At 42.2% G+C, this 24,499-nt stretch overlaps 1 protein-coding gene across 1 annotated transcript in view; it reads left to right on the forward strand.

The window, feature by feature from the left end:
• The window catches only part of PHIP (pleckstrin homology domain interacting protein), an 89,636-nt gene that overhangs the window by 28,674 nt on the left and 36,463 nt on the right, over positions 1-24,499 (forward strand). The window contains exons 12-14 of the mRNA XM_014949331.1: positions 17,607-17,735; positions 22,571-22,796; positions 24,132-24,269. Coding sequence (XP_014804817.1) covers positions 17,607-17,735; positions 22,571-22,796; positions 24,132-24,269 — 493 coding nt within the window. The remainder of the gene's footprint in view (positions 1-17,606; positions 17,736-22,570; positions 22,797-24,131; positions 24,270-24,499) is intronic.

Below are 24,499 nucleotides of genomic sequence, written 5' to 3' on the forward strand. Positions count from 1 at the left end.
TCTTTAATTTTAGGGCCATGAAGATGAAGTGTTTGTACTTGAACCTCATCCGTTTGATCCAAGAGTTCTCTTCTCTGCTGGACACGATGGAAATGTCATCGTTTGGGATTTGGCAAGAGGGGTCAAAATCCGGTCTTACTTCAACATGGTAATTATTGTGCTTTATGCAGATACGCCAAGGCAACCTTCCTAAACCTTTTGCTTTTAGTACCTTCTTACGTAGGCCGTCTTGAAGCATGAGTTTGTGTGTAGGGCAAGATCCTGCATCCAGTGCAGTCCAGAGAAATTCCTATTCAGCTTAGTGGGGCAAAGATTAAATCTGTGGAAGGTAAAAAGTCATTTCTTTGACTGTATTTCATAGCGTCATCTTCCTGTAGGCTTCATCCAGGTGAAATTGGAGTCTTAGTTTATGTTGTCAGAGATCATGTGTAAGAGACAGGGTGACAGAGACCCTCCTTCAGTGCTCTGTTTCCTGCCTGAAGAACCAAGGTGGAACTTGGTTTGGTTTTGCATGGCTAATTCTCAATCTGGGTCAAACTCTTTGGGAGTCCCCTGATCTCACACAGTGCTGTTGTTTTGCTGCCTTGGCCTGTTGGACTCAGTCCTGTCAGCCTTTCTGCGTGGAGTTCCTCCACAAGCAGGTTTCATATTTGTTCTGCATTAAACTGTTCTTCTGGAAGATGGATGCAACAGGTATTTCCATCTGTTTCTTGGTATTAAGTGGGTCTTCGTACATATCTTTTTTTTTCCCTCAAAAAGGTAATGATGTATTGTGCAATTCAAACTTTGTCTCCTGGAGAAAATTAAGAAAGAATATGAAGAATCATTGAGAATGTTAAGAGTAGGCAATGGGCTTCATCCAGCCTTCAGCCAGAGCAGAATGGCTGTCTTGGAGACCAGCATGAAGAAGATCATCTGAAGAAAAGACCTGCCATAGATGTACTCACAGGGAAAAAAAAAAAAAAAAGGGGGAAGGGGGAGGACATTTAGAAATGATGTCAAGGCAGGAAGGTCAGTCTGAACCTAAAGAAAGATTTTGAGCTGTGCAGCATACAGTATGGCTCATTAAATCCCTGAAGAAATTCTGCTGAGTTTAATGGGAGGGAGAGCAGCCCAGCCTCCTTCAGCACTGGCCAAGGTTGAGTGTTGTCCCTCTGCACTGATTTCTGTCACTGGGCTTAGGAAGGCTCCCAGACAATCCTCTTGCAGCTATAAGTACAGATCTTCATTACTCAGTGCCATTTGCTGTTGCCAGCTGAGGTGTATGTTCTAATTACGTGGTTAGGGTGCCTTTCCACTACTGCTTTTTGATGGGTGTGTGATAGTTTTCATGGAATTTAAGGTCAGAAGAGGCTGAGCTTATCTGCTCTTTATAAGACAAGTCCATTTAGGAGCTATTGGAATCTAAATTACAGCTGCCTGTGGTGTTAGGCAACCCCCTGAAAGAGCAAAATACTAATTTCAAGGGTGCAGCACAACACAAACATCTAAAAAGGGTAAAAAAATCACATACGTTTTAAGATCTTTGGAGTCAAAGAAGTGTGTAGATAATCAGATCTCAGCAGCTTGATGCTAGAGTTGAATGTGAGGAGGTCTGCCCGCTGTGTGAGGAGAGGGGAATTGTCACTCTGGGTTGTCTCAAACCAAGGCAGAAGTCATACGAGCCAGGTGTGCAAGAGGCATCTCTCGACAGTTTCTGGTTAATTCACCAGCCAGTCTTCCACGTCTGCTGCTTCCAAACACACAGGTGGAAATTAGAAGGTTTTTTGGATGACTGGGGAGGGGAAATGCTTCTAGACCATGAGACTTGATTGCACGTCTCCTCTGCAGAGCTGCAGATGTTCAGTGTCCTGGTTTACTGAGGAAGGGTGTGAATACGTACAGAGTGGCCAGTCTTCTCCCCCTTTCCTAACTGGGAAGGAAATACCAGCCTGGAACATCACTAGATGAGCTACTGTTAAATTACTCTGATAACCATTGTGACCTTCGTTGACTTGGTCAATATGTCATCTCATACCTGTGAAAAACAGTATTTGTGTTCAGGGGGTGGGAAATTTTTACAGATTGGGTTCTTTTGGCTCAGACAGGGACCATCCTGAGGAGGAACCAAACCTGAGAGTTGAATGACGATAGTTTTCATGGAATTTAAGGTCAGAAGAGGCTGAGCTTATCTGCTCTTTATAAGACAAGTCCATTTAGGAGCTATTGGAATCTAAATTACAGCTGCCTGTGGTGTTAGGCAACCCCCTGAAAGAGCAAAATACTAATTTCAAGGGTGCAGCACAACACAAACATCTAAAAAGGGTAAAAAAATCACATACGTTTTAAGATCTTTGGAGTCAAAGAAGTGTGTAGATAATCAGATCTCAGCAGCTTGATGCTAGAGTTGAATGTGAGGAGGTCTGCCCGCTGTGTGAGGAGAGGGGAATTGTCACTCTGGGTTGTCTCAAACCAAGGCAGAAGTCATACGAGCCAGGTGTGCAAGAGGCATCTCTCGACAGTTTCTGGTTAATTCACCAGCCAGTCTTCCACGTCTGCTGCTTCCAAACACACAGGTGGAAATTAGAAGGTTTTTTGGATGACTGGGGAGGGGAAATGCTTCTAGACCATGAGACTTGATTGCACGTCTCCTCTGCAGAGCTGCAGATGTTCAGTGTCCTGGTTTACTGAGGAAGGGTGTGAATACGTACAGAGTGGCCAGTCTTCTCCCCCTTTCCTAACTGGGAAGGAAATACCAGCCTGGAACATCACTAGATGAGCTACTGTTAAATTACTCTGATAACCATTGTGACCTTCGTTGACTTGGTCAATATGTCATCTCATACCTGTGAAAAACAGTATTTGTGTTCAGGGGGTGGGAAATTTTTACAGATTGGGTTCTTTTGGCTCAGACAGGGACCATCCTGAGGAGGAGTTGAGTTGAATGTGAGGAGGTCTGTGTGAGGAGAGGGGAATTGTCACTCTGGGTTGTCTCAAACCAAGGCAGAAGTCATACGAGCCAGGTGTGCAAGAGGCATCTCTCGACAGTTTCTGGTTAATTCACCAGCCAGTCTTCCACGTCTGCTGCTTCCAAACACACAGGTGGAAATTAGAAGGTTTTTTGGATGACTGGGGAGGGGAAATGCTTCTAGACCATGAGACTTGATTGCACGTCTCCTCTGCAGAGCTGCAGATGTTCAGTGTCCTGGTTTACTGAGGAAGGGTGTGAATACGTACAGAGTGGCCAGTCTTCTCCCCCTTTCCTAACTGGGAAGGAAATACCAGCCTGGAACATCACTAGATGAGCTACTGTTAAATCACCCTGATAGCCATTGTGACCTTCATTGAATTGGTCAATATGTCATCTCATACCTGTGAAAAACAGTATTTGTATTCAGGGGGTGGGAAATTTTTACCGATTGGGTTCTTCTGGCTCAGACAGGGACCATCCTGAGGAGGAACCAAACCTGAGAGTTGAATGACATGAGGTACCTGCTTTTCCACGCAAGAACCTATTACCATTGCCTGACAAAACAGTGTTTGTGGTTCCAGAATTAGCACTGGGTGGCTTTGTCATAACAAAAGCTTCTTAAAAATAATTGCAGACTTTGGGGGTGTGGGTTGAATTAGCAGAATCTTAGATGTCTGTTAGCTTAATGGTAGTCCAGCTGGTATTCCCACACCCGATGGGTGGCTTGGTACTTCTAAAGCCTTGTGACAAATCCCAAAAGTAGAGTTGGGTATTTTTAAGTTGTTTGTCCATCTCCCCTGCCCCTGAATTTCTTCATTTTCAGTATCAAAAATAAAACCAAAATCAGAGGGATGTAAGTGGTGTCAGTCAGTTTGAAACTTAATTCCTTTTATCCTGTCAGTGAATGAAATTGCAAAGCCATAGTAACCAAATACACTTTTTGTTTAGTATTTAATTTAAATGGGGGATTCCAAGTCCATTTGAGGCTTGCTGGTTACAGATGGGTGCTGCTGGGAGACTCTGGTAATCCCAAAAGTAGAGTTGGGTATTTTTAAGTTGTTTGTCCATTTCCCCTACCCCTAAATTTCTTCATTTTCAGTATCAAAGATAAAACCAAAATCACAGGGATGCAAGTGGTGTCAGTCAGTTTGAAACTTAATTCCTTTTATCCAGTCAGTGAATGAAATTGCAAAGCTGTAGTAACCAAATACACTTCTTGTTTAGTATTTAATTTAAATGGGGGATTCCAAGTCCATTTGAGGCTTGCTGGTTACAGATGGGTGCTGCTGGGAGACTCTGGTGGTCTTACAGGACATTCTCTCCCAGGTTTTTAACTTAAGATTTGCTATTAAATTAATTGGCACAGTCCCAGTTCATTTGAAGCATCTTCAATCTGTTTGCCAGATTTGGTCTGTATAATTAATAGTGACCTCAGGCCTTTAAGAGACGGTTTACACACGTGGGTTTACTCTCAGTAATTATGTAAATATTTTATATATTCCACATTTTCACCTGTAGCCCTCACTTCATTTGATCTAGTTGTGGAAGTACCACGTAACTTGGTATTCATGGGCATCTGGAGCTGGTTTAATTCAGTGACTTGAGTGAGCAGGACTCAAGGAGTGTATTCAGCTACCCCAGAGAGAGAGGTTTGCTGTAGAAGTATTGAGTGGGAGAGGATTAAAACCCTTTAGAAAATTTTAAGGTGCAGCAATTAAGTCCTGGGATGGTTTTAAATCGCACAGGCAAAGATGGGTACTTGTTGTTTTGTGGCCTGTGTAATGTCCCTGCCAGTCCTGGCTTTAAACAGCTGCTAATGGAAAATGTATTTTTGTCATTCATTTTTTCCAAGGAATCAATGAGGTCACTGCTTCAGTGGGGGGGTATCAGGGCAGTTTCTCATGCTGTGCTTCCCCCGTACAGATAAGAATTTAGCAGAGTTCTGAAGAAACCAGGGTAATAAACCGTAAGTGGTTGCTGCAGCCAGCTGTTTCAGAGCTTATAGATTTCACAAAAATCAGGGATTTTTCTGCTGCAGAAGTACAGCAGAAACCCTTGTAAATGTTGAAATTGTGGCTTGTTATCCAAGGCCTGGATTCACGGAAGGATTTGGCTGTTGTGGCATCCAGGATATTTGGGACCGAGGTCCTTAACCTCCACAGTGGAATGCAGTGTCCTGCCAAATCCTCGGCTCACTGACCAGTACCTGAGATTTAGGTGTGTTAATGGATGAGCCAGGGGGAAAAAAGTAAAATACGCTGACTTTTGAGCAAAAGCTCAGCTTGGTGATGTGTGTAGAGATGTATTTGATGTAGAGATGTATTTGAAATGCAGTTTCTTACTCAAAGCTGCAATGAGGGATGGGGATCCCTGGTGTGATGAGACACCTTTCTGATAAGGGAGGGATGTCCCCACTCTCCTAAAAGGGGGACAAGGGAGCAGGGGATGCTCATCTTTTGGGTTGTCCTAAGCTTTACAGGCTGAAAGAGTTGGGGGTGTTCACCCTGGAGAAGGCTCCAGGGAGACCTTAGAGCCCCTTCCAGTCCCTAAAGGGGCTCCAGGAGAGATGGGGAGGGACTCTGGATCAGGGAGGGGAGCCATAGGACAAGAGGTAGTGGTTTAAACTGAAAGAGGGGAGATTGAGATGAGATCTGGGGAAGAACTTGTTTGGTGTGAGGGTGGTGAGAGCCTGGCCCGGGTTGCCCAGAGAAGCTGTGGCTGCCCCATCCCTGGAGGGGTTCAAGGCCAGGCTGGATGGGGCTTGGAGCAACCTGGTCTGGTGGGAGGTGTCCCTGCCCAGGGCAGGGGGTGGCACTGGATGATCTTTATTTTTTTGGTGGTGTTAAACCATTCTGTGATAACTGATATTAAGCTGTTGAGCTGGGAAACTGAAGACCCAGATTCTGTTCTCTCCTTGGTGTCAAGGTGTTAAGTATCTGCCGCTTACCCAGGAAGGCCCCTGAGCTATAAATGTCTAAACAAGACTTTTCCCTAACTTTCTTTTGGAAGTTGTGCTGCTGTGGAGAGGCGAGAATCTGTAGCCTGTGGCTTTAGGCTTGTTTTCTTGGGTACAGAAATCAGGTTCTAGGTAAATTGGAAAGCGTGGAAATGACCTTTGGCTTCCAGCTTCAGGCAAGCTCTTGAACTTGCAGGGTTAGTGCTCTGTTAAATCAGAACTAAAAGCTGTACACCACTTGGTTCTTGTCTGAATCTGTTTTATTTCAGCTGTTCTCACTAAGTTTCTTCCTAATAGACCTGACACGGTCAGTTTGGTAGGAATGCCGGGGTTGGCACTTGGGTGGGATGTGCTGCAGCTTAACCTTGTGGTTCCTGTGGGCTTTAAGCAGAAGTTTCTCAATTCTGAGAGTATATGAGGAGGAAAAAGAAAACTACAGGGACTTAAGAATTTTCCAGATCAAAAAGGAGGTGCCCAGTAACGTTAGGTGAATGTGTGGGGTTTGGTTTGGGGGTTGGGTTTTTGTTGGTGTTGCAATTTGGACATTAAGTACTGGTGTTCCTCAAGTCTGACCCCAAATTGGGTTGTAGTATTATAATGCTGCCCTTGATTTTTATTTTTTGGACTTAGGTATTTTTATTTAAGCAGTACCTCTCGTGGCTGAGCTCGGCTGATTCAGACTGTTTGCAGTCCAGCATTCTGGCTGGAGCCACAGAGCAGAGGCTTCTGCTGTGATAAAGCTGAGAGTTGTCCCATGAGTGGGCTGCCACTGTAGAAGAATATTTTTTAAAGTTTCCTAAAAGATTTTAGGGTATGTACAGGCCCTAACTCTGTTCTTTTTCTCTCTCTCTCTTTTTTTTTTTTTTTTTGGTGGTGTTAAATAATTTGGTTTAGAGGTAGCTTTCTGCACAGTTGCAGGAATATATGGTTACTGTGGTTACTTAAAATTGTGCCACTGAAAGTACGAGACCTGTCCTGCAGCAGGAGGAGTGAAAGGCTGGGGGAGAGCAGGGGTTTTTACAGTCTTTCTCACTGTATTTTTTTTTTAATTGGATTTTTGTACTGTATCTCTGAATGCAGTTGCTTTGGCTGAATCTGAAACCTGACTCAGCAGATTTCATAAGTAGACTTGCAATTACTGCCCTGGGAAACGTGCATTAATTGATAAAGACTAGCCTTAGGGCATTTAAGAAATCCTTGCGTGATGTAGAAATTAATCAAGTAAGAAAACTGATGCCTTTAAATAAAAAATGGTTCTCCTGTACAACAGATTAAAAAAAAAAAAACAACAAATCCCAAACAAAACCAATAACTAAAAGATCTTTCTTTATTAGAGAAGGCTGAGGGGGGATCTGATCAACAGCTATAAATACTTCAAGGGTGGGTGTCAGGAGGATGGGGCCAGTCCTTTCTCAGTGGTGCCCAGGGACAGGACAAGAGGGAACGGGCACAAACTGGAATATAAGAAGTTCCATCTAAACATGAGGAGGAACTACTTTCCTGTGAGGGTGGCAGAGCCCTGGCAGAGGCTGCCCAGAGAGGTGGTGGAGTCTCCTTCTCTGGAGACATTCAAACCCACCTGGACACGTTCCTGTGGGACCTGCTCTGGGTGACCCTGCTGTGGCAGGGGGTTGGACTGGATGATCTCCAGAGGTCCCTTCCAACCCCAGATCATTCTGTGATGAGTTGTTGCTCCTCTGTCTCACTGGGCTGACTCTGATTGCAAGTTGAGTCTATGAGAAGTCCAGGCTTTGCTGTAGCTGGTGGCTTTCTAATGTCTGACATGATCCATGTCCTTCAGGGGCCTCCTGTGTGCCTGGACGCGCGTTAAGGTCAGGCTTTTGCTTAATTGTGATCTTAAGGTGTTCCTCCTACTGATGGTGAGGAGTTCATTTGAACTGATTGTTGTTACAGTCTCTCTGAGAACTGTCCTGTGTTACAGTGGTGGGTGGTAGTTCTGGACCCCACCTTGATCTCAGTGCAAAGGTGGCCTTAGTCCTTTTGTGTTCTGAACAACGCTTTGAAATGCTGATACAAAAAGAATGTTTTTACTATGTTGTGTTGAATTCACAGATCCCAATACTGGCAGAATCCTCCTGCCTTTGTGACTTTATGGGACTTGCTGAAAGACTGAGCCACCGTAGCCTTTGATTATCTAAAGGTCACCCTATACATCTCCAGATGATGTAAATGTGATGATGAGACTGTTTCTAAAGATCAAAGCACATCTCATCAGAGCATATAGAATACCAGGAGTATGTTTCAGAAATGCGTTACAACTTGAGGTCTGGAAACTGGTGATTTGAGTTGGATTCCTTCTGATTCTTTTGGAGGAGGAGGAAGGGAAAAAAGTAATTTCCTCACCAAACCTGTTTTCCCCCCTCTTCCACCTTCATCTCCCTTTGATATGGCAAATAGCTCTGTTAAATATGTGAAAGAAAAGCTTTATTCTCTCCCAGAAACACTATTTTCTCTTGTGTGTCACTGAGCAAATGTTGCACAGAAACCAGGTTGGTTCTTCAAGAACAGTGGTGGTTTCCTACAGCAGTGTCACCTCTGCTGCTTGGATTGGTGTTTGTCGTTCTTACACCCTCTGTCCTGCTTTTATGGAGACCATTAGGAAAAAAAAGGGAAAAAAATAATATCCAACTTCAGAATTGGAAACCTGAGAGGGGGAGGCTGGACCTCCTGTGGCATCAGGGCTGGAGAAGATCCAGGATGCCATCATGTTTATTGGCTGGTTTTGAAAAACTCTGATCGTGGGGCTAAGAAAATTTTTCATTGAGACCTAGAGTGACAACAGTGTTTTTGAGAGCTGTAGCTGCTGAAAGGGCAGATGAGGCTTCTTACAGGTTTTCAGGTGGTGTAGGAAAAAAATGTGATTTTTTTTTTTTTTTTTTTTTTTTTTTTTTTTTTTTTTTTTTTTTTTTTTTTTTTTTTTTTTTTTAAACTGGGTCGTATCTTCATCTGGATCTCTGTACCAGAATCCTAGATGTTTGCTTTCTTTCTGGGCACTTTTCTGTTGGAAGTTCATGATCAATAGTCCCACATTTACATATAAAATACATCAATTATTTTATGTAAATAGATATTATATCCGCTACTAAGAAGTCTTGCATGTGTTCTTTCCAATATGTTTATTAATTATCAACTGGTGATGAAACTTAGACCTTAAATATGAACATTTTTTAAACAAAGTAAGGACTTGGATACTCTTTTGTTGATTTCACAAAATATTTAATAGCTTACTCAAAGATGTGGCTGGTGTGATGAACATGCTTTTCTTTCATCTGTATTAAAAACCAAACATTAAAAGGGTACAGTGTAACTGGCTGAATTGAAAAGTGTCAATTTTCTAACAAGTTAAAGTTTCTGCAGCTGCAATTTTAGTACCAATTTAGTAATACGTGATTTTGTCCAAATCCATTTAAAATTGTCAGCCCAGAAGCAAATTACTGGAGATTTTAGGATAAAGTCTGGATTTAACTCCTTAAAGTCACATTTCCTTTTTTGTTCTTTTTTCTTCTAAAGAAAATTTGTGACAGCTAGAAGAAAAATGGGGAGAAAAGTTTGTGTTCTTGGAGTTCAGAGATAAAAGGACATCTCACTGGAGCCTTCCGTACCTCTGCAATAGTTGTGGATTCTTTCAGTGAGATAAAGTTATTTTGACTTTGCATTGTATTATCACATCAAAACTGACGTGTAGTCGTTCCCCTGAACAGGTGCATTAAAGGGGAACAGCAACTCTAAAGTTCTTGGTCCTGAAAAACTTTTCCAAGTACTTAAATTAAAACTTGTTAAACATACAATACCAAGAGGTGTAAGCTACTTATGGAGCTAATAAGTGGAATAAGCTAATGATAACTCATCAGTGGAGCTAACAAACCTCTTTTGCTTATCTTTTTAGCTATAGAACTGTTTGGGTTGTGACTTTTTTTTTGCGGTGTTTAATGTCTTACACTGACTTACCAAATTGACCAGAAGCCGGAGTTGGCTTCTCCAATGAAGCCTCAGATTTGATGGGACAGCACTTGTTACCTGAAATACAAAAATGCAGAGCTGGGCTTGATAAAGTTGGGCTTAAGACTTGTTAGGGGTCCTGACCAGCTATTTAGCATGACCAATTTAATGCATTTTTTGCCACAAATTAAAGACATAATACCTGAAAAAGGAAAAACCACAGCAGCTTATGTAGTTTTCAAGCAAACATGCACAATGCCTTTCTCAGTGTTATTTAATTTTTTTAAAAAGAACTGTATATTTTTACTTTAAAATTCATTATCAATTAGTTTTAAATTTCTTGTAATCTCTCTACATCTGTGTCAGGTACACGAAGTGCAGCAATTGTGTAAACAAAGCTTGATAGACATTTTGGAAAAGCTGTAGTTGTTTTATCTGGGTATTCCTGAAGCAATAGTTGTGGAGAGTGAAAGCTGTACTTCACTAGGTGATCTCTGTCTCTTTACTTGAGCAGACAAGACTCCAGCATCTGCTTTTCACACTTTAAGGATTTCAACATGACCATATTTCTAACAGTTACTGATAGTAGAAAAGTTAGGTAGAGAAAAAGGTGTGTTGGAAGGATCTTGTGATGATGCAGGACTCCTCATTAAAACCTTATTTACCTGTTGACCTGCTGCAGGAGCTTCTGTAACACTGTGCTCTGACACTTTAGGCAGTGAAACATGTGATGCTTTTATATGATAAAAGAATAGACCTCGCTTGTGAATACTCCCAAACTTATTTTTAGGTCCCTTGATTTCCTGACCAGTCTAAGTTCAAACCCAAGCTCTCAGGGCTGTGCTGTAGTAAAGAAAAAACATGACTTTCCTGGGTCTTTAATTTTCTTTTTCAGGTTGGTTGTTTCTTGAGAAGCCTTGGGCTGAGGAAACAAAAAAAAAAAAAAGGGATTTGATGTGCTTGTTTGGAAGGTGATCTCTGAAATTCCTGTATTTCATTTGATTGCCTTTGAAAACAAATGGAGTAGTAGAATCAGTGAGCAGATACTACCCTGCCTTGTGAGGCTACCCTCTGCTGGTTACATACTGTTAGGTAGTCATATATATATTACAACAAAGCAAAGTTGTATTTCAAGCATTAAGCTTGGGTTTTTTTGAAATTGAAAATGTGTAATGTCAGATGTTACACACAAGTAAGAAAGCTTGAAACAAGTGGGTACATTCGTACTAGTTTTGCTTTCTATTCACTGTGTGATGTTACCATGGTGAACATATACCTCTTCATAGCCAGATACTAATTAATCTGTGTAAATGCAGATAGGTATTTTATTATTTAAAAAAGAAAAAAACTCATGTGTTGAGGATGAGGATGAGAGTTCTGGCCACCTAGTCTTGAGAAGGACATGATTGCTGAAGCTGATGTTGTGAGTTTTTTTTGTCCCTAGGTCTGTAGCTAGAGCTGGCTGTATAATTAATGCAAAGTCTGGTAATATTCCTGGTTCTGTGAGTTTCTTTCCACATGGGTCCTTAATTACTTTGATAGGATGGACAGTAGTTGCATTGCATGGTCCTTTTCTGAGCTTGTATTTTCCCTAACTTTCTGATGCTTAAAGTATCTTCTGAAAATTGTTAATAGAATCACTTTCTTGGCTTGGTGAGCTTTTGGTGATATTGTAGATTTGTTTGAAGCTATTGTGACTGAAATTGTCATATCTAAAACTTGACTGTAAAAGGGTCAGGGTCAGGCAGAGATGAGAATTTTCCTGATTTCTGCAATGGAAATTGTAGAGGGTGCAATTTTGACCCTACTTGAAGTTACCGGCAGGTCCGTGCTACGGTGGAAGAATCAGAGCGTCCGGGTGCAGTCGTGTGGTGGTGCTTTCCCTCTCCCTCACCCCGGGCTCTGCCCTTTTCCCACATCTTACTTTTTTATATAAATCTGTGAGAATTAGGAACCCCCCAGAAGTGATAAATCATGTATTTCGTAACAGCGATGACGTCTAGTTTTTGTGAATTTAACATCGATGTATCCCCTGTTGATGACTGAATGTTTTAGTACAGTTTAATCCTTGTTTTGCTTAGAATTTGCTGTCAGGGGTGCAGTACCAACTGCTTCAGGTCAAAAGGGTTTCTTCCTGCAAATTGTCAATCAAGCAGAGGCTACGAAGTTGAAATTGGATTTGTCTGGGTGCTCCTGCTCCTTAAGAGAGCTGATGGTTGACTCTCCTTCATTTTTAGCTTTGAGTGGATGCTTCATTCCAGGCAGTTCCTATCCTGTGCCTCCTTATGGCTGTGTATCTTCATGTTTTTTCCACCCCATCTTCTGAGGTCTGACCTGTGTGATGTGGTTCCTTATTTTCTACTGCTGCTCCAGCTTCCAGTGTGACCTGCCAAACTCTGAATTACTGTATCACTTACAGTCTTGTTTCCTTGTGTAAACCTGCATGGTCCACCTAGATCTTGGTTGGCAACTACTTGATTAGTTTTAGTCTAAATGACATAGTAAAAAAATCTGCATCCCTGCCAGAAGAACATCATGGAAGATCAGATTTTTCTGCCATGTGAGGTGATTTTTTTGGGCTAAAGTCCAAAAGATGTACCAATTGCTCGTATGGACATGGTATTGCAATCTCCAGTGTCAACTAGAGATTTAAAAGCAGTTATTTCTTACGCTGTTGACCTTCATAAAGTCTGAATAATCCTCCAGTTTTGCTGGGATTATATGGGATTGCATTTTTAGGTGAGGTTTTGTAGTCATCTGAAATACAGAACGGCGTAGGATAAGACTATCAATGCACTACTTTTGAATCAGCCAGTGTGTAATCCGACTAAAATATTTTTGAAATTTTTGAGAGCTTCCACATTTGATTAATATGCAAAAGCACATCCTGAAGAGCAGCTCCTGAAAAGCAAAGCCAGCATCCGGTATTCCAAGTAGAAGCTAGTACTGAGTTTTGGAGGATGTTTGTTAAGGAAAACTTTCTTTAACAAAAAAATAGAAAAGAAATTGTAAATGCTTTCTATATATATGCCTTTATATAACTTTGGGCATCCTCAGAGTGGGTGATCTGTCAGAGCTTTTCATTGATATGTTTATCTTTTAAGGCAAATATACTGCATTCCTGAATGGAGAACTGACTTTGGGTGGTAGGAATATAAAAACATTTTTAGTAAACATCTTACTCGTAATTTAATTGCTTCTTGTCCTCTTCCTACCATTTGATCCTTTGTTCTGGATGCAGTGTAAAAGCCCTGGTGATTTTATTTTTTTATTTTTTTTTATACTGGCTTAAAAATTAAGTGTTCCTTCCACTTCTCCAAATCTGCAGCAGCCACTTTAGCTTTGCAGGAGGTTCATAGATATTTTTTGGCTCACCCTAGCAGCAGGCTGTGGCCAGAGATTGTTCCTTAAAGCAAAGGAGAACATAAACCTGCAAAGGAACTTTAAGATATTTGGAGACCAATTTGACTCCAGCAGATATGATGTAGTTTCATCAGTTATAAAAGAGGTTATAAATTTTAATAACAATGAGTTAACTTTTTTGGCTCATTTTAGAAGGTTGGTCTAGCGTACCATTGTTGTGATCGTTAGAATCTAGATTTCAATTTTCAAGTTTTAATGTTGCTTGTAACTAATTTCCGTTTGTTCCTCTGCATTTAAATAGAATAGTTCTCTTGCTGCTAAAGCTCTTTTTCTACAGGCACACAAAATACTCCTTTTTCCGTAGTGCCCACGTGAAGAAGCTGAGCTCTAGGATTTCCATTGTCATGAGGAGTGGAAACATTTCTCTGTAATTTTAAATTCCACTTAAAATTTATTCACCTTGAAACATGGGAAGCAAAAGTTTCGTGTAGTGCTTTGGAAGAGTTTGTTTATATCATTGTCTGTTTGTCCAGCACGTGTGTGCTTTCTCTCCCAGATATACTTCTGGTATAATTTAGAATTCTGGTTTTCTTTCTGTTGTTGCACTGTACGCGATGCAGTGAAGACGCAGTGATTTTTCTCCCTGTTTTTCCAACTTACTGCCCCAGTCCCTTAGTGAAGGAGGGGAGAGAACACCCTCTGTCTCAGGCTGGTAGAACTTTAATTCACTGGCTTTTTTAAACAGCACTGATGACTTTTGTCGGAAGGGGTGATAGAAATTATTCTGTGTAGATTGAGTTCTGTTATTTTTTCTGGCAGTAAGTGTGTTTAGTGAGTTATTTCTGATAATCTTACTGTCTTCACGGCCTATTGCCTTATGTCCCATGGGCTTTTTGTTGCTCCAGTCGGTATCACTTTTGCTGCTCCCAAATCTGTCCTCAATGGATAATTTCCTAATGTTCATTTCATCAATAGGCTCTCATTTTTTTCTAAGGCCTGGATTGAGGAACTCCACTGATAATGTCCTTTTAGCTTGAGGTGTCTTTCCAAAACCACTGTTATCTATCCCTTAGCAAGTCTCCCTACTCTGTATTTCTCCTGCTGGTTGCGGTCTGTTCCCTGTGAGCTGAGTTTGCAGTGCTGTATCATGGCTGGGAAGTCTAGCTAGGTTGACTGAATTCTATTTTCTTGGTATAAAAAAGCAGTTATTTTAACAAAGAAAGTCTGCTAAGTTTGTCTGGTGCTCTCTCCTCTTGATTAATTTTCGTTTTACGTGATTTTTTTTTTCTATTCCCTTGTGTTTTTCACTTGTCTTAAAAACTAGGTTTTAAGTCTCTCATACTATCTATTTATAACAGGGCAGAAAGGCTTATTCTCGAGCTCGCTCTCTCTGTAGGTGGCACTACTCTGTTTTCATACAAATTATTTGTATGGATCTGAGACATGCTCCTTTGTGTTTCACAGCTCTGTTCTCCCTGCTTTGGGAGAGAACAATAAGCTCCTTTCAAATCTGAGAGGGATACAGTAATATCTTTTTTTTTTTTCATTCTCTTCTTTCATCAACATTCATCCCTTTGTGATGTACCGATGTCCATCTCTTCCCTTGCTAGTGAAAATATGGGCTTAATTCTTGGGGAATTAAGTCTGTAAGTAATGTTAATTTAGTCCTCGTTGTATGGCATCCCTGCTTCTTCCCTGGTTGTGGCCAAAAGTCCATCCTCCATGTCTTTGCTTCCAGCAGAGTCTTAACGTGTTGGTTCTTGGCAGCCCTTTGATGGGACAGCTCTTAATTGAGCATTTTCTGTTCTTGGGAGTGGTCTCTCCCCTTTATATCCTTTCATTCACCAGAGGAAGGCTCCAGACAGAATATTATCTTCTTTGGGATACACTCTTCATATAGTTCTTCCATCTTTGATTTAAAAGGGGTGGAGAGGGGAAAGAGCCCTCTTCTTGCTGAAATCTTTTATCCTGCTGAAGTTACAGCTTCACTGATTTTCCCCAGCTTCCCCTTTTGCAACTTAGCATTTAGTTTCTGTTCCAGGTGACCAAGTCCTCTGTGTTAGCTTTATTATTGAAGAAATCTCATTGTAAAATGTCATTTATTAATCCCCAAATATTTTTGTTTTTAAAAAAATCTACTGGGTACTGTGACAGGCTTTGCTCTTTAATTTGTAATAGTAATTATGTCTTGGAAGCTTATTCCCAACTGACATTTTTGGCCTTACAGTATTAAGGATCTTTATTTCCAAGTAATTATACATCAGACTCGAGGGGTTGTACTAAGAGGTTTTACTGTTGTCCTTTTCAAAAGCACTTTTTAAACCAGATTCTGGCCACATTTAGAGTAAAACTATTTGCCCATTAATGACTGAATAGTAGATCACAGTTCTTTTCCTTTACATAAGAAGGGAATGTCTTCCAACTAACACTCTAATTCCAAAGAGTTTCTTGAAAATGGTCCATCCAAACCGTTTCTTGCTGGGAAGGATGAAAAAAAACCCCATCTTCTTAATAGTCGGATTTTTATTTTCTTTCTATTTCTTATTTTTCACCTCACCGTGGTTAAGAAATGGTTCTTCCCACAACATGCCTTGTTTTCCTTGTAAAACAAAGTCTTCAGATCTTGGGCTCTAGGAGAACCCTGAAATTCTATTTGTGAAGGACTTGAATGTTAGGAAGCTTGATGCTTTGGTGTTCCCTTTGCTGGAGGAAGGGGAAGGGCACAGAAATCTCTGGAGGTGCTGCTTTTCTAGGTTTTTACTGTCCGTCCGCAGAGCTTATTCTTGGGCTGAAGTTCTCTCCCCTCTCCACCCGTCTCCCCAAACTCTCCCCCTTTATTACTGCGAGCTTTCTAGGGATGAAAAGCAGCCCAAAGTTGTAGCTTTGCCTTGATTGTTGGATCTTTCCCAGTGTGAGTGAGACTCTGGGTTCCCAGCCCTGGCGAGGGCAGCGTCGCTCCCTTCGAGCTCTGGGGTTCATTTTCCATCTCTTTCTATCGGACGCTTCTGTTCATTTTTTTTCTGGAATAACATAAAACTTGCATTGCCCATCTCTTTCTATTGGACACCTTTGTTCGTTTTTTCTGGAATAACATAAAACTTGCATTGGTTTAAGTTCCTCTTTTGCCAAGCCAGAAACTCGTTTGACTTCTGTGGAAGGTACTTGTAGTAAGAAAGACCTTTATCAAATACCCAAAGGTGTTGGTAATAATTTGGTGCAGCAGGCTCTGCCGTGGGGGGGTGAGCAGGGGAGCGGGTGCGGATGTGTTTTACCACCCTGGGCCAAAAATGGAGCCTTTTTGCCTTTTTCTCAGCCTTTAAGCTAGTGAGAACGGTACCTACCTTAGGTTTTTCCAGCCTTGGTTCATTATTTCACTTTTTCAAATGATGCTGAGGGCCTCTGGAAGGTGCGTAGGGTCGGTGTCTGCAGGCCACAGTCAGGGAAAGAATTCTGGTTTGGTGTCTCTGTAAAGAAAAATACAAAACTGCTTTTGCTGGGGAGAATAGAAAGGGGCTTTCTGAAGAGGTGCTGAAGACGTGAAAATTCAGAGTGGTGATTGGTCACCTCTGCTTGATTGACAGGTTGCAGGGAAAAACAAAAACCCATTTGTTCTGGCTTAATGGAACTGGAAAACAGAAAATGAGTATCAGGTAAAAATTCCTTTTTTAAAATCTTTGCAGTTCTCCTTTAAAAAAAGTGGAGTTTTGACACAAATCTACACCTTTTTCCCCCCTCCCACACCCCCCCCCTCCAGTAAATGAGGAGTAGGCATCAGGGAAGGAGGCAGTTGTGAAGTGGTGTAATGTGGGTTGTCGACTTCGGCGTGTTTTTTATCAAGGGGGGGCCAGTGTCCTGGACCCCAACAGCGGCCACCGCTCCCGGGGTGGCTTAGGCACAAGGCAAAGGATGGAAAGGGTGGAGCGACCGAGCCCTGAACTGGAACTCGTTAGGCTCATTAGCAGGACGATCAAGGGGAAGCTTTTATTTATTTTTTTATTTTTTTTATTTCTTTTTCACTTCCTAGACTGTGCCTGCTTTGGTGGATAAATCATAAATCTGTCCGTTTCTACTACTTAGCAATTTGGCATCTCTCACGAGCGCTATTGCAAAATTCACTGAGAAGTGAATTAGCTTAAAAAATAACCTTTAGGTTTTAAAGTAACTTCCATCTAGCAGTCGAGAAGTGAATTAGCTTAAAAAGTCAACTTAGGTTTTAAAGTAACTTCCATCTAGCAGTAGAGCTAGATGCTAGAAGATGCATCTTACAGATTCTGTAAATGTCAACATCAGCACCACAGTTTTGAGAATCGTATTTGAAAGTTATTTATTTATTTATTTCTGGTAACTTTAATTATTTTGTCTGTTGATGTATTTCAGATTGAAGGCCAAGGACACGGGGCAGTTTTTGACTGCAAGTGCTCTCCTGACGGGCAGCATTTTGCATGTACTGATTCTCACGGTCACCTTCTGATTTTTGGCTTTGGTTCCAGTAGCAAATACGACAAGGTACGGTGCAAGATGAAAATTCAAAATGTTTTGTCTGTGTTGAATATGTTCGTGCAAGCCAATTTTGAGCCATTAATATGGGATGTTTCAGATTCCTGTTGTTGACGCTGAGCTCGCTTTCACTGTCTTTTTTTAAACTATGGGAACATGTTATTAAGCTGTTTACGTGGGAAGTTAAAAATAATTTAAGAAAAAAAAAAAGGAAAAACATGTTAAAAATTACCCAGTCACTGTCTGCTCTCTAAAGTGACAAGGTTGCAGGTGTCTGCTAATGGATCCACGGGAATAATGTGGATAAATTGGAGTGGAATTGATAATAGTTAATCATTTTGCTTTAAATACTTTTCTGGTTCCTAACTAAGACCCCAAAAAAAGAGGTGGGAGGTTTAATACAACCAATTCCTGCTATCTGTGTTTAAACATTGCGTAGTCTGGGAGATGATTATTTACAATAAATGCACTATATGTTCTATTGATGCTATTCCACGTCTGGTAATGAAGTTCCCTTGCCTTGGTGCTTACACAGCAATGTTCCACTGTTACTGTCTGATTTAAAATATTACATCTCAAAAAAAGAGGTGGGAGGTTTAATACAACTAATTCCTGCTATCTGTGTTTGAGCATTGCGTAGTCTGGGAGACAATTATTTACAATAAATGCACTATATGTTCTATTGATGCTATTCCACGTCTGGTAATGAAGTTCCCTTGCCTTGGTGCTTACACAGCAATGTTCCACTGTTACTGTCTGATTTAAAATATTACATCTCTTCTAATCTCACAGTCTACATTGCGTATTCTAAGTGTGGATGTCTTGCCACAGACCCTCATGACTTTAAAGATTTGTGTTGGTGTTTTTTTCCCCTCTGTGGATGACCATGCTCTGTGCACCACACAGCTCACCCAGTTTGGGGTGCTCACAAGGTCCCAGTTCTTCTTTTACCACCCAGGGAGGAGGGGAGGTGTCCCTTCTCCCTCTTTCTAAGATCCAAGCAGACATAGATGCTCCACGATTTTCATCCCTGCTCCTGGTAGCTGATAGGTGAAGGCTGTTGAAGCGTCGGCTTCTGGATCTCACCTCCTGCTTTGGATTTTTGGACTCAGGCTGGCCTTGAAAGCATTTTGGCAAACAAAGATTTGTGGTGTTATTTTTTTTTCCCCTCTGTGGATGACCATGCCCTGTGCACCACTCAGCTCACCCAGTTTGGAGTGCTCACAAGGTCCCAGTTCTTCTCTTACCACCCAGGGAGGAGGGGAGGTGTCCCTTAAAGATTTGTGTTGGTGTTTTTTTCCCCTCTGTGGATGACCATGCTCTGTGCACCACACAGCTCACCCAGTTTGGGGTGCTCACAAGGTCCCAGTTCTTCTTTTACCACCCAGGGAGGAGGGGAGGTGTCCCTTCTCCCTCTTTCTAAGATCCAAGCAGACATAGATGCTCCACGATTTTCATCCCTGCTCCTGGTAGCTGATAGGTGAAGGTTGTTGAAGTGTTGGCTTCTGGATCTCGCCTCCTGCTTTGGATTTTTGGACTCAGGCTGGCCTTGAAAGCATTTTGGCAAAGAGCAACTCAGAGGGGCCAGAAGGAGGGGAGAGCAAAAGGAATTTTAATCTTTGCCTTCTAAGCCACTGCATTTCTTCTGTAGTCTTCCAGCTCTTATTGTGATGCTCCTTACAGCAGCCTTTGCATATTAGGGATTGTTTTTCCTCTTTGTCTCTCAGCTGTGATTTGAAGCACTGGGTACTTGGCTGCTGCTGTTGTCCCTCAGCTTTTACTAGCTGTGCCTTTCCCCTTCCAGTCCAAAGCAAACAAATGAGCGGAGACACCACAAGGAAGGAAAACCAGGATTATCAGATCGTTTGCAAGGTTCTTGTCTTTCACAGTTCTCACTCTTCTGAACTTTAAAGCCTGTTGTAACAAGCATTTTTTCTTACCCTGTCCATGGTTTGTTCCAGGTTTATTTTCCTCTCCAGTCATTTTGGAAGTGTGTAGTTCTCCACTTTTCAGAAATGTTGGAGGTTATATTGAAACCAAGAGCATTTTTTTCTTTGCCATGATAGACCAGGAGTTTGCTTTACATTGCCATTTGAGAATTTACCTTCTGAGGAATTAGATCTGCCTGAAGAATGAAAACAGTCCTTTTTCACTTGAATTCCACAGACCCTTTGTTGTCATGGGGTTTTTGCTGCAGTCTCTCAGAAAATACTATGTTTAAAACTTTTCACTTGTTGTATGATTTAAAATGGTCCTCTCCAGCTGTTACTGTGCCAATGGTCATCTTGGCCTTCTTGACCATAGAAGAAATGGGTGCAGATAGGACTTAGATTTGTTACCTCTTCAATCTCAGTCTTCAGGTCTCAGAAAACTCAGCTTGGAAGTTTCTGAGCTCTTTCTTGTCCCGTTCCATCTCCTCTTTATTTTTGTCTGACCTGATTTATGGAAAAATGTAACTACAAATAGGTAGATGCTGGAGATTTGGTGGTGTTTGTTCTGTCCTGCCCTTCCCCAGCCCCCCCAGATACTTGAGGCTTTTTCAGACATTTTGGGAGAACATACTGATTTTTACAGAAGAGAGGAGTTTGGTAACCTGTCCTGTGTTCCTGCATCTATGAGTTGTGCTTGGGATGGTGGTTACAGCGGAGATAGCGATGGCTCTGCTGTGTATGTGTGTTTTCTCCTGCTACATTCAGGTGGTGTCTGGCTTCCTAGTTGACTGGAACCGGTGGTCAGGCTTTTCCTTCTCCAGTGTGAAGGTGATGGGGAAAAACTGAACATTCTGAATGTGTAGTTAGTGAAGGAGAGTCTTCTTATATTGCTCAGACCTTGTGGAAAGCTTTTGCTCTCAAACCCAAGCTGGGTTTGTGAAGCCATATGTCCTAATGATGGTGTGGTATCTTCTTTTTGTCATGAATTTGATCTCTGATAGTAAATCAAAAAGTAGATCTGATGGTTAATGCTTTGAACTGGTTGCCTGCTGAACATAGCTAGTGAAGATTCACTAAAACATCTAATTTGTCTGATTTTTGTCAGGACTTGGAGTAGCTGAGGATAAGATTGTTGCCCTGGGTTCCAGTAGGGACATTCCAATGTCCTACCTGTGAGTTGGTCTGAGCCTTTCTCCATTATTCCCTTTCTTATCTCCTGGAGTAGAAAATTGTTTATTCTACCATACTTGATTGCAGTACAGAGTACACAGAAGGGTAATTGCAAAGAAGTCCTTCATGATCTTGGCCCAGTAGCTACTTAATAGGAAAACTTAGGCCAGGTCAAAGTCCTGGATGCTCTGCTCTTGTGATTCTAGGGGAAATCTTAGGTTCTTCTAGAGCACCTGTATCTTCATCACATTGAGCTGTTTGAGCTGAAGGAATACAGTCGTTAAGGTGGCCTTGATTCTGTCAGTCAGACACATCAACGTACTTGTGTCTTTCTCATTCAGCCTCTCTCAAGTTACAGAGAATCCAGCAGCAGGATTTCATCCAGTTGGGGCTTGTCACCTTGTCCATATGCACTCTCTGAGGGTAACCTTTTTAATCCCTGAAGTAAACTCTTTGCCATTGCATCTTTCCAGGAATCTTTTCAATTTTCTTCCCTTGGTTACTTTTCTGAATGCTTGTGGGGTCCAGATCCCATGATTCCTATTATATTTTTTTTTAATTCTTTCTTTTTTATCCACCTCACGTGGGTACATGTAGCCACTTTCTGACATTGTAATTGTTTGTTGTCATCTTTTCTTTCCTGGTCTTCTCAGGTCCAGGGCAGAACAACTTAGTCACTGGGAGAGCAGATCTCTGAGTAGACACTACAGTCTCTGCCTTGCTGGCTTCTCCATGAGAAGTTACTGGGAACTGTGTTATGGATTGGTCATGGTAGAGCATGCTCTGCAGAAACCAGGGATTATTCCACCACAACTCAGGCGTTCCTCTGGCCCTGCTCACAGACCTAACACCTTCCATGAGAATTTTTTGGAGATCTCTATGCTTTGAGTCAATTCCTTAATTATTTTTATGCCGCACTGGAAATCTAATTCATGTGAATGATGATTTTATGATTTTATTTTCACTTGTTTGAAGTTAAACTGGGGTTTGCTTGCCAGTAGGTAGCACTGGGGTGCGTAGTTCACGCCTCAGCTTGGCTTCTGTCCTTGGGGTTCAGTGTCTTTCTGATCACACAAGATGAAGATGCACGTGCCAGCAAGGGACGGAGCGTAAGCCTTTTTAGATACTGTTTGGACAAAAGAATTCCTCAGTCTTGAGTGTCTGTGGAAAGCCATCTAGAATAAATTATGAGCAGGTGGACTGAAATAAAAAAAGAAAGCTGTGAGCCTGAAGAATTCAACTTGACATTAGCTTTATTTTATCTACTGGAACTTTTTCATCTATCTGGCATTATAACAATAATACATATGTTTGGCTGCTGGTGTTAAAATATTTGGTAATGACGTGATGGGATAAATAGTTCCCTATCCCTCTTCTTCCTACACCACGGCTCATAAATCTGTGACACAGTTTTCATTATCAGAATATATATTCATATATTCAGAGTATGGAAGAAAATTTGTCTTGCAGTAGTTAAATCCTGCCCCGTTCCCCTGTTCTTTAAATGCTCCCCACCCTCAAACGTGCGGGTTGTTCTCCTAATCTAGCAAAGGAATACTGGGGGGGGAAATAATCATGGAGTCATTAAATTTTCCCCTCTAAGTGAAGAAAAACAGATCTGCTTGTAACCTTGTTTTTGCACAAGTGACCACTGTTCAAAATGCTTTTGGCCGTTATCTTCTGTGTGCTTCTTTTTAATAGGTTCTTTAAAAAAAAAAAATTACAAAATGACTTTGTTTACAGATAGCAGATCAGATGTTCTTTCATAGTGATTATCGGCCCCTTATCCGTGACGCCAACAACTTCGTCCTGGACGAACAGACCCAGCAGGCTCCCCACCTTATGCCTCCCCCCTTTTTGGTTGACGTGGATGGCAACCCTCATCCTGCCAGGTATCAGAGGCTGGTTCCTGGTCGTGAGAACTGCAGGGAGGAGCAGCTCATTCCTCAGATGGGAGTCACATCTTCAGGTATGGCACATTTCAGTCTAGTTACCTCTGGGTGTTCTACGCTTTCCCTTTCACTTCATCTTTTATTTCTTCATTTCTGGGCATAGCAGTTCACGTAGCGTGGAGCTGCAGGGTCCTTGGCACTGATTGCCTGGGACAATTTTATGGTCTCCTCATGGATCAAATCAGCACTAGTTGATGCTACGACCAACAACAGTGAGGCTGGAGCTCATTTCAGTGTTGACTCTGAGTGAGCTTTCACTCGTTCTCCTCGGGGTGAGATTTCCTGTTCCAGTAAACGTAGGAAATAGACTGGTGTTTCACAGCTCAGTTGGAACAGGAAACACTGACAAGAAGAGAAGAATGAGTGGACACCTGAAACGTGCAAAATCTTCTTCCTCTTTATGTGAAGGCAGTCATTCAACTTTGATGGTTTGGTTAGAGAACTCTGAAGACTTGATGAGGGCAGAAGATGTCAGAAGTGCCTCAAAAGTTGTATTTTCTGTGCACACATGAGAGGAATATGCTTATCATATTCCAAAGATCATCCAGTTTCAACCCCCTGCCCTGGGCAGGGACACCTCCCACCAGACCAGGTTCCTCCAAGCCCCATCCAGCCTGGCCTTGAACCCCTCCAGGGATGGGGCAGCCACAGCTTCTCTGGGCAACCTGGGCCAGGCTCTCACCACCCTCACACCAAACAAGTTCTTCCTGAGATCTCATCTCAATCTCCCCTCTTTCAGTTTAAAACCATTACCCCTTGGCCTATGGCTCCCCTACCTGATAAAAAGTCCCTCCCCATCTCTCCTGGAGCCCCTTTAGGGACTGGAAGGGACTCTAAGGTCTCCCTGGAGACTTTTCTTCTCCAGGCTGAACAACCCCAACTCTCTCAGCCTGTCCTCACAGCGGAGGGCTCCAACCCTCTGATCATCTTCATGGCCTCCTCTGGACCTGCTCCAACAGGTCCATGTCCTTCCTGTGCTGAGGACTCCAGAGCTGGACACAGAGCTCCAGGCTGGGTCTCCCCAGAGCAGAAGGGTGGAATCCCCCCCTGGCCCTGCTGGCCACACTGCTGGGGATGCAGCCCAGGATGTGGGGGGCTTTCTGGGCTGCCAGCACACGTTGCCAGCTCATGTTGAGCTTCTCATCCACCAACACCCCCAAGTCCTTCTCCTCAGGGCTGCTCTCCAGCCATTCTCTGCCCAACCTGTATTTGTGGTCAGAATTAAACACTACGTTTGGACATTTAGACGTGTGTTCTCAGTTTCAAAGCTAGAACTTAGATGAGCCATTTGAAACATTTGCTTCTCGAAATAAAGGTTTCTGTGGTGTTCTCTTGTGTGTTTTACTTCGCAGGCTTGAATCAAGTTCTCAGTCAACAAGCCAATCAGGAGGTGAGTCCGTTGGACAGCATGATCCAGAGGCTGCAGCAGGAGCAGGACCAGAGACGCTCCGGGGAGGCGGGGACCAGTAGCACCAGCCGGATAAGCCGAGGTGGGTGACTGGGGGGTGGATGTTGTGGATGTGTTTCTCTATTGAAACAGCTGGAAAACTTAAATCACATTATTGTGCATGGTTTGGACATTTTGTGGGACTGTTAGAAAGGAGCTGTAGAAAATAACAACATTTTTCCCGTCTTTCTGTACCTTTCTGTAAAATCTCCGGATTCTTCACGTTACAAATTTATCTTTGTTAAAATGACTGTCTGCTCACTTTGGGAACTT

Source organism: Calidris pugnax, unplaced genomic scaffold, assembly GCF_001431845.1.
Source record: "Calidris pugnax isolate Ruff unplaced genomic scaffold, ASM143184v1 scaffold132, whole genome shotgun sequence".
Taxonomy (NCBI): Eukaryota; Metazoa; Chordata; class Aves; order Charadriiformes; family Scolopacidae; genus Calidris; species Calidris pugnax.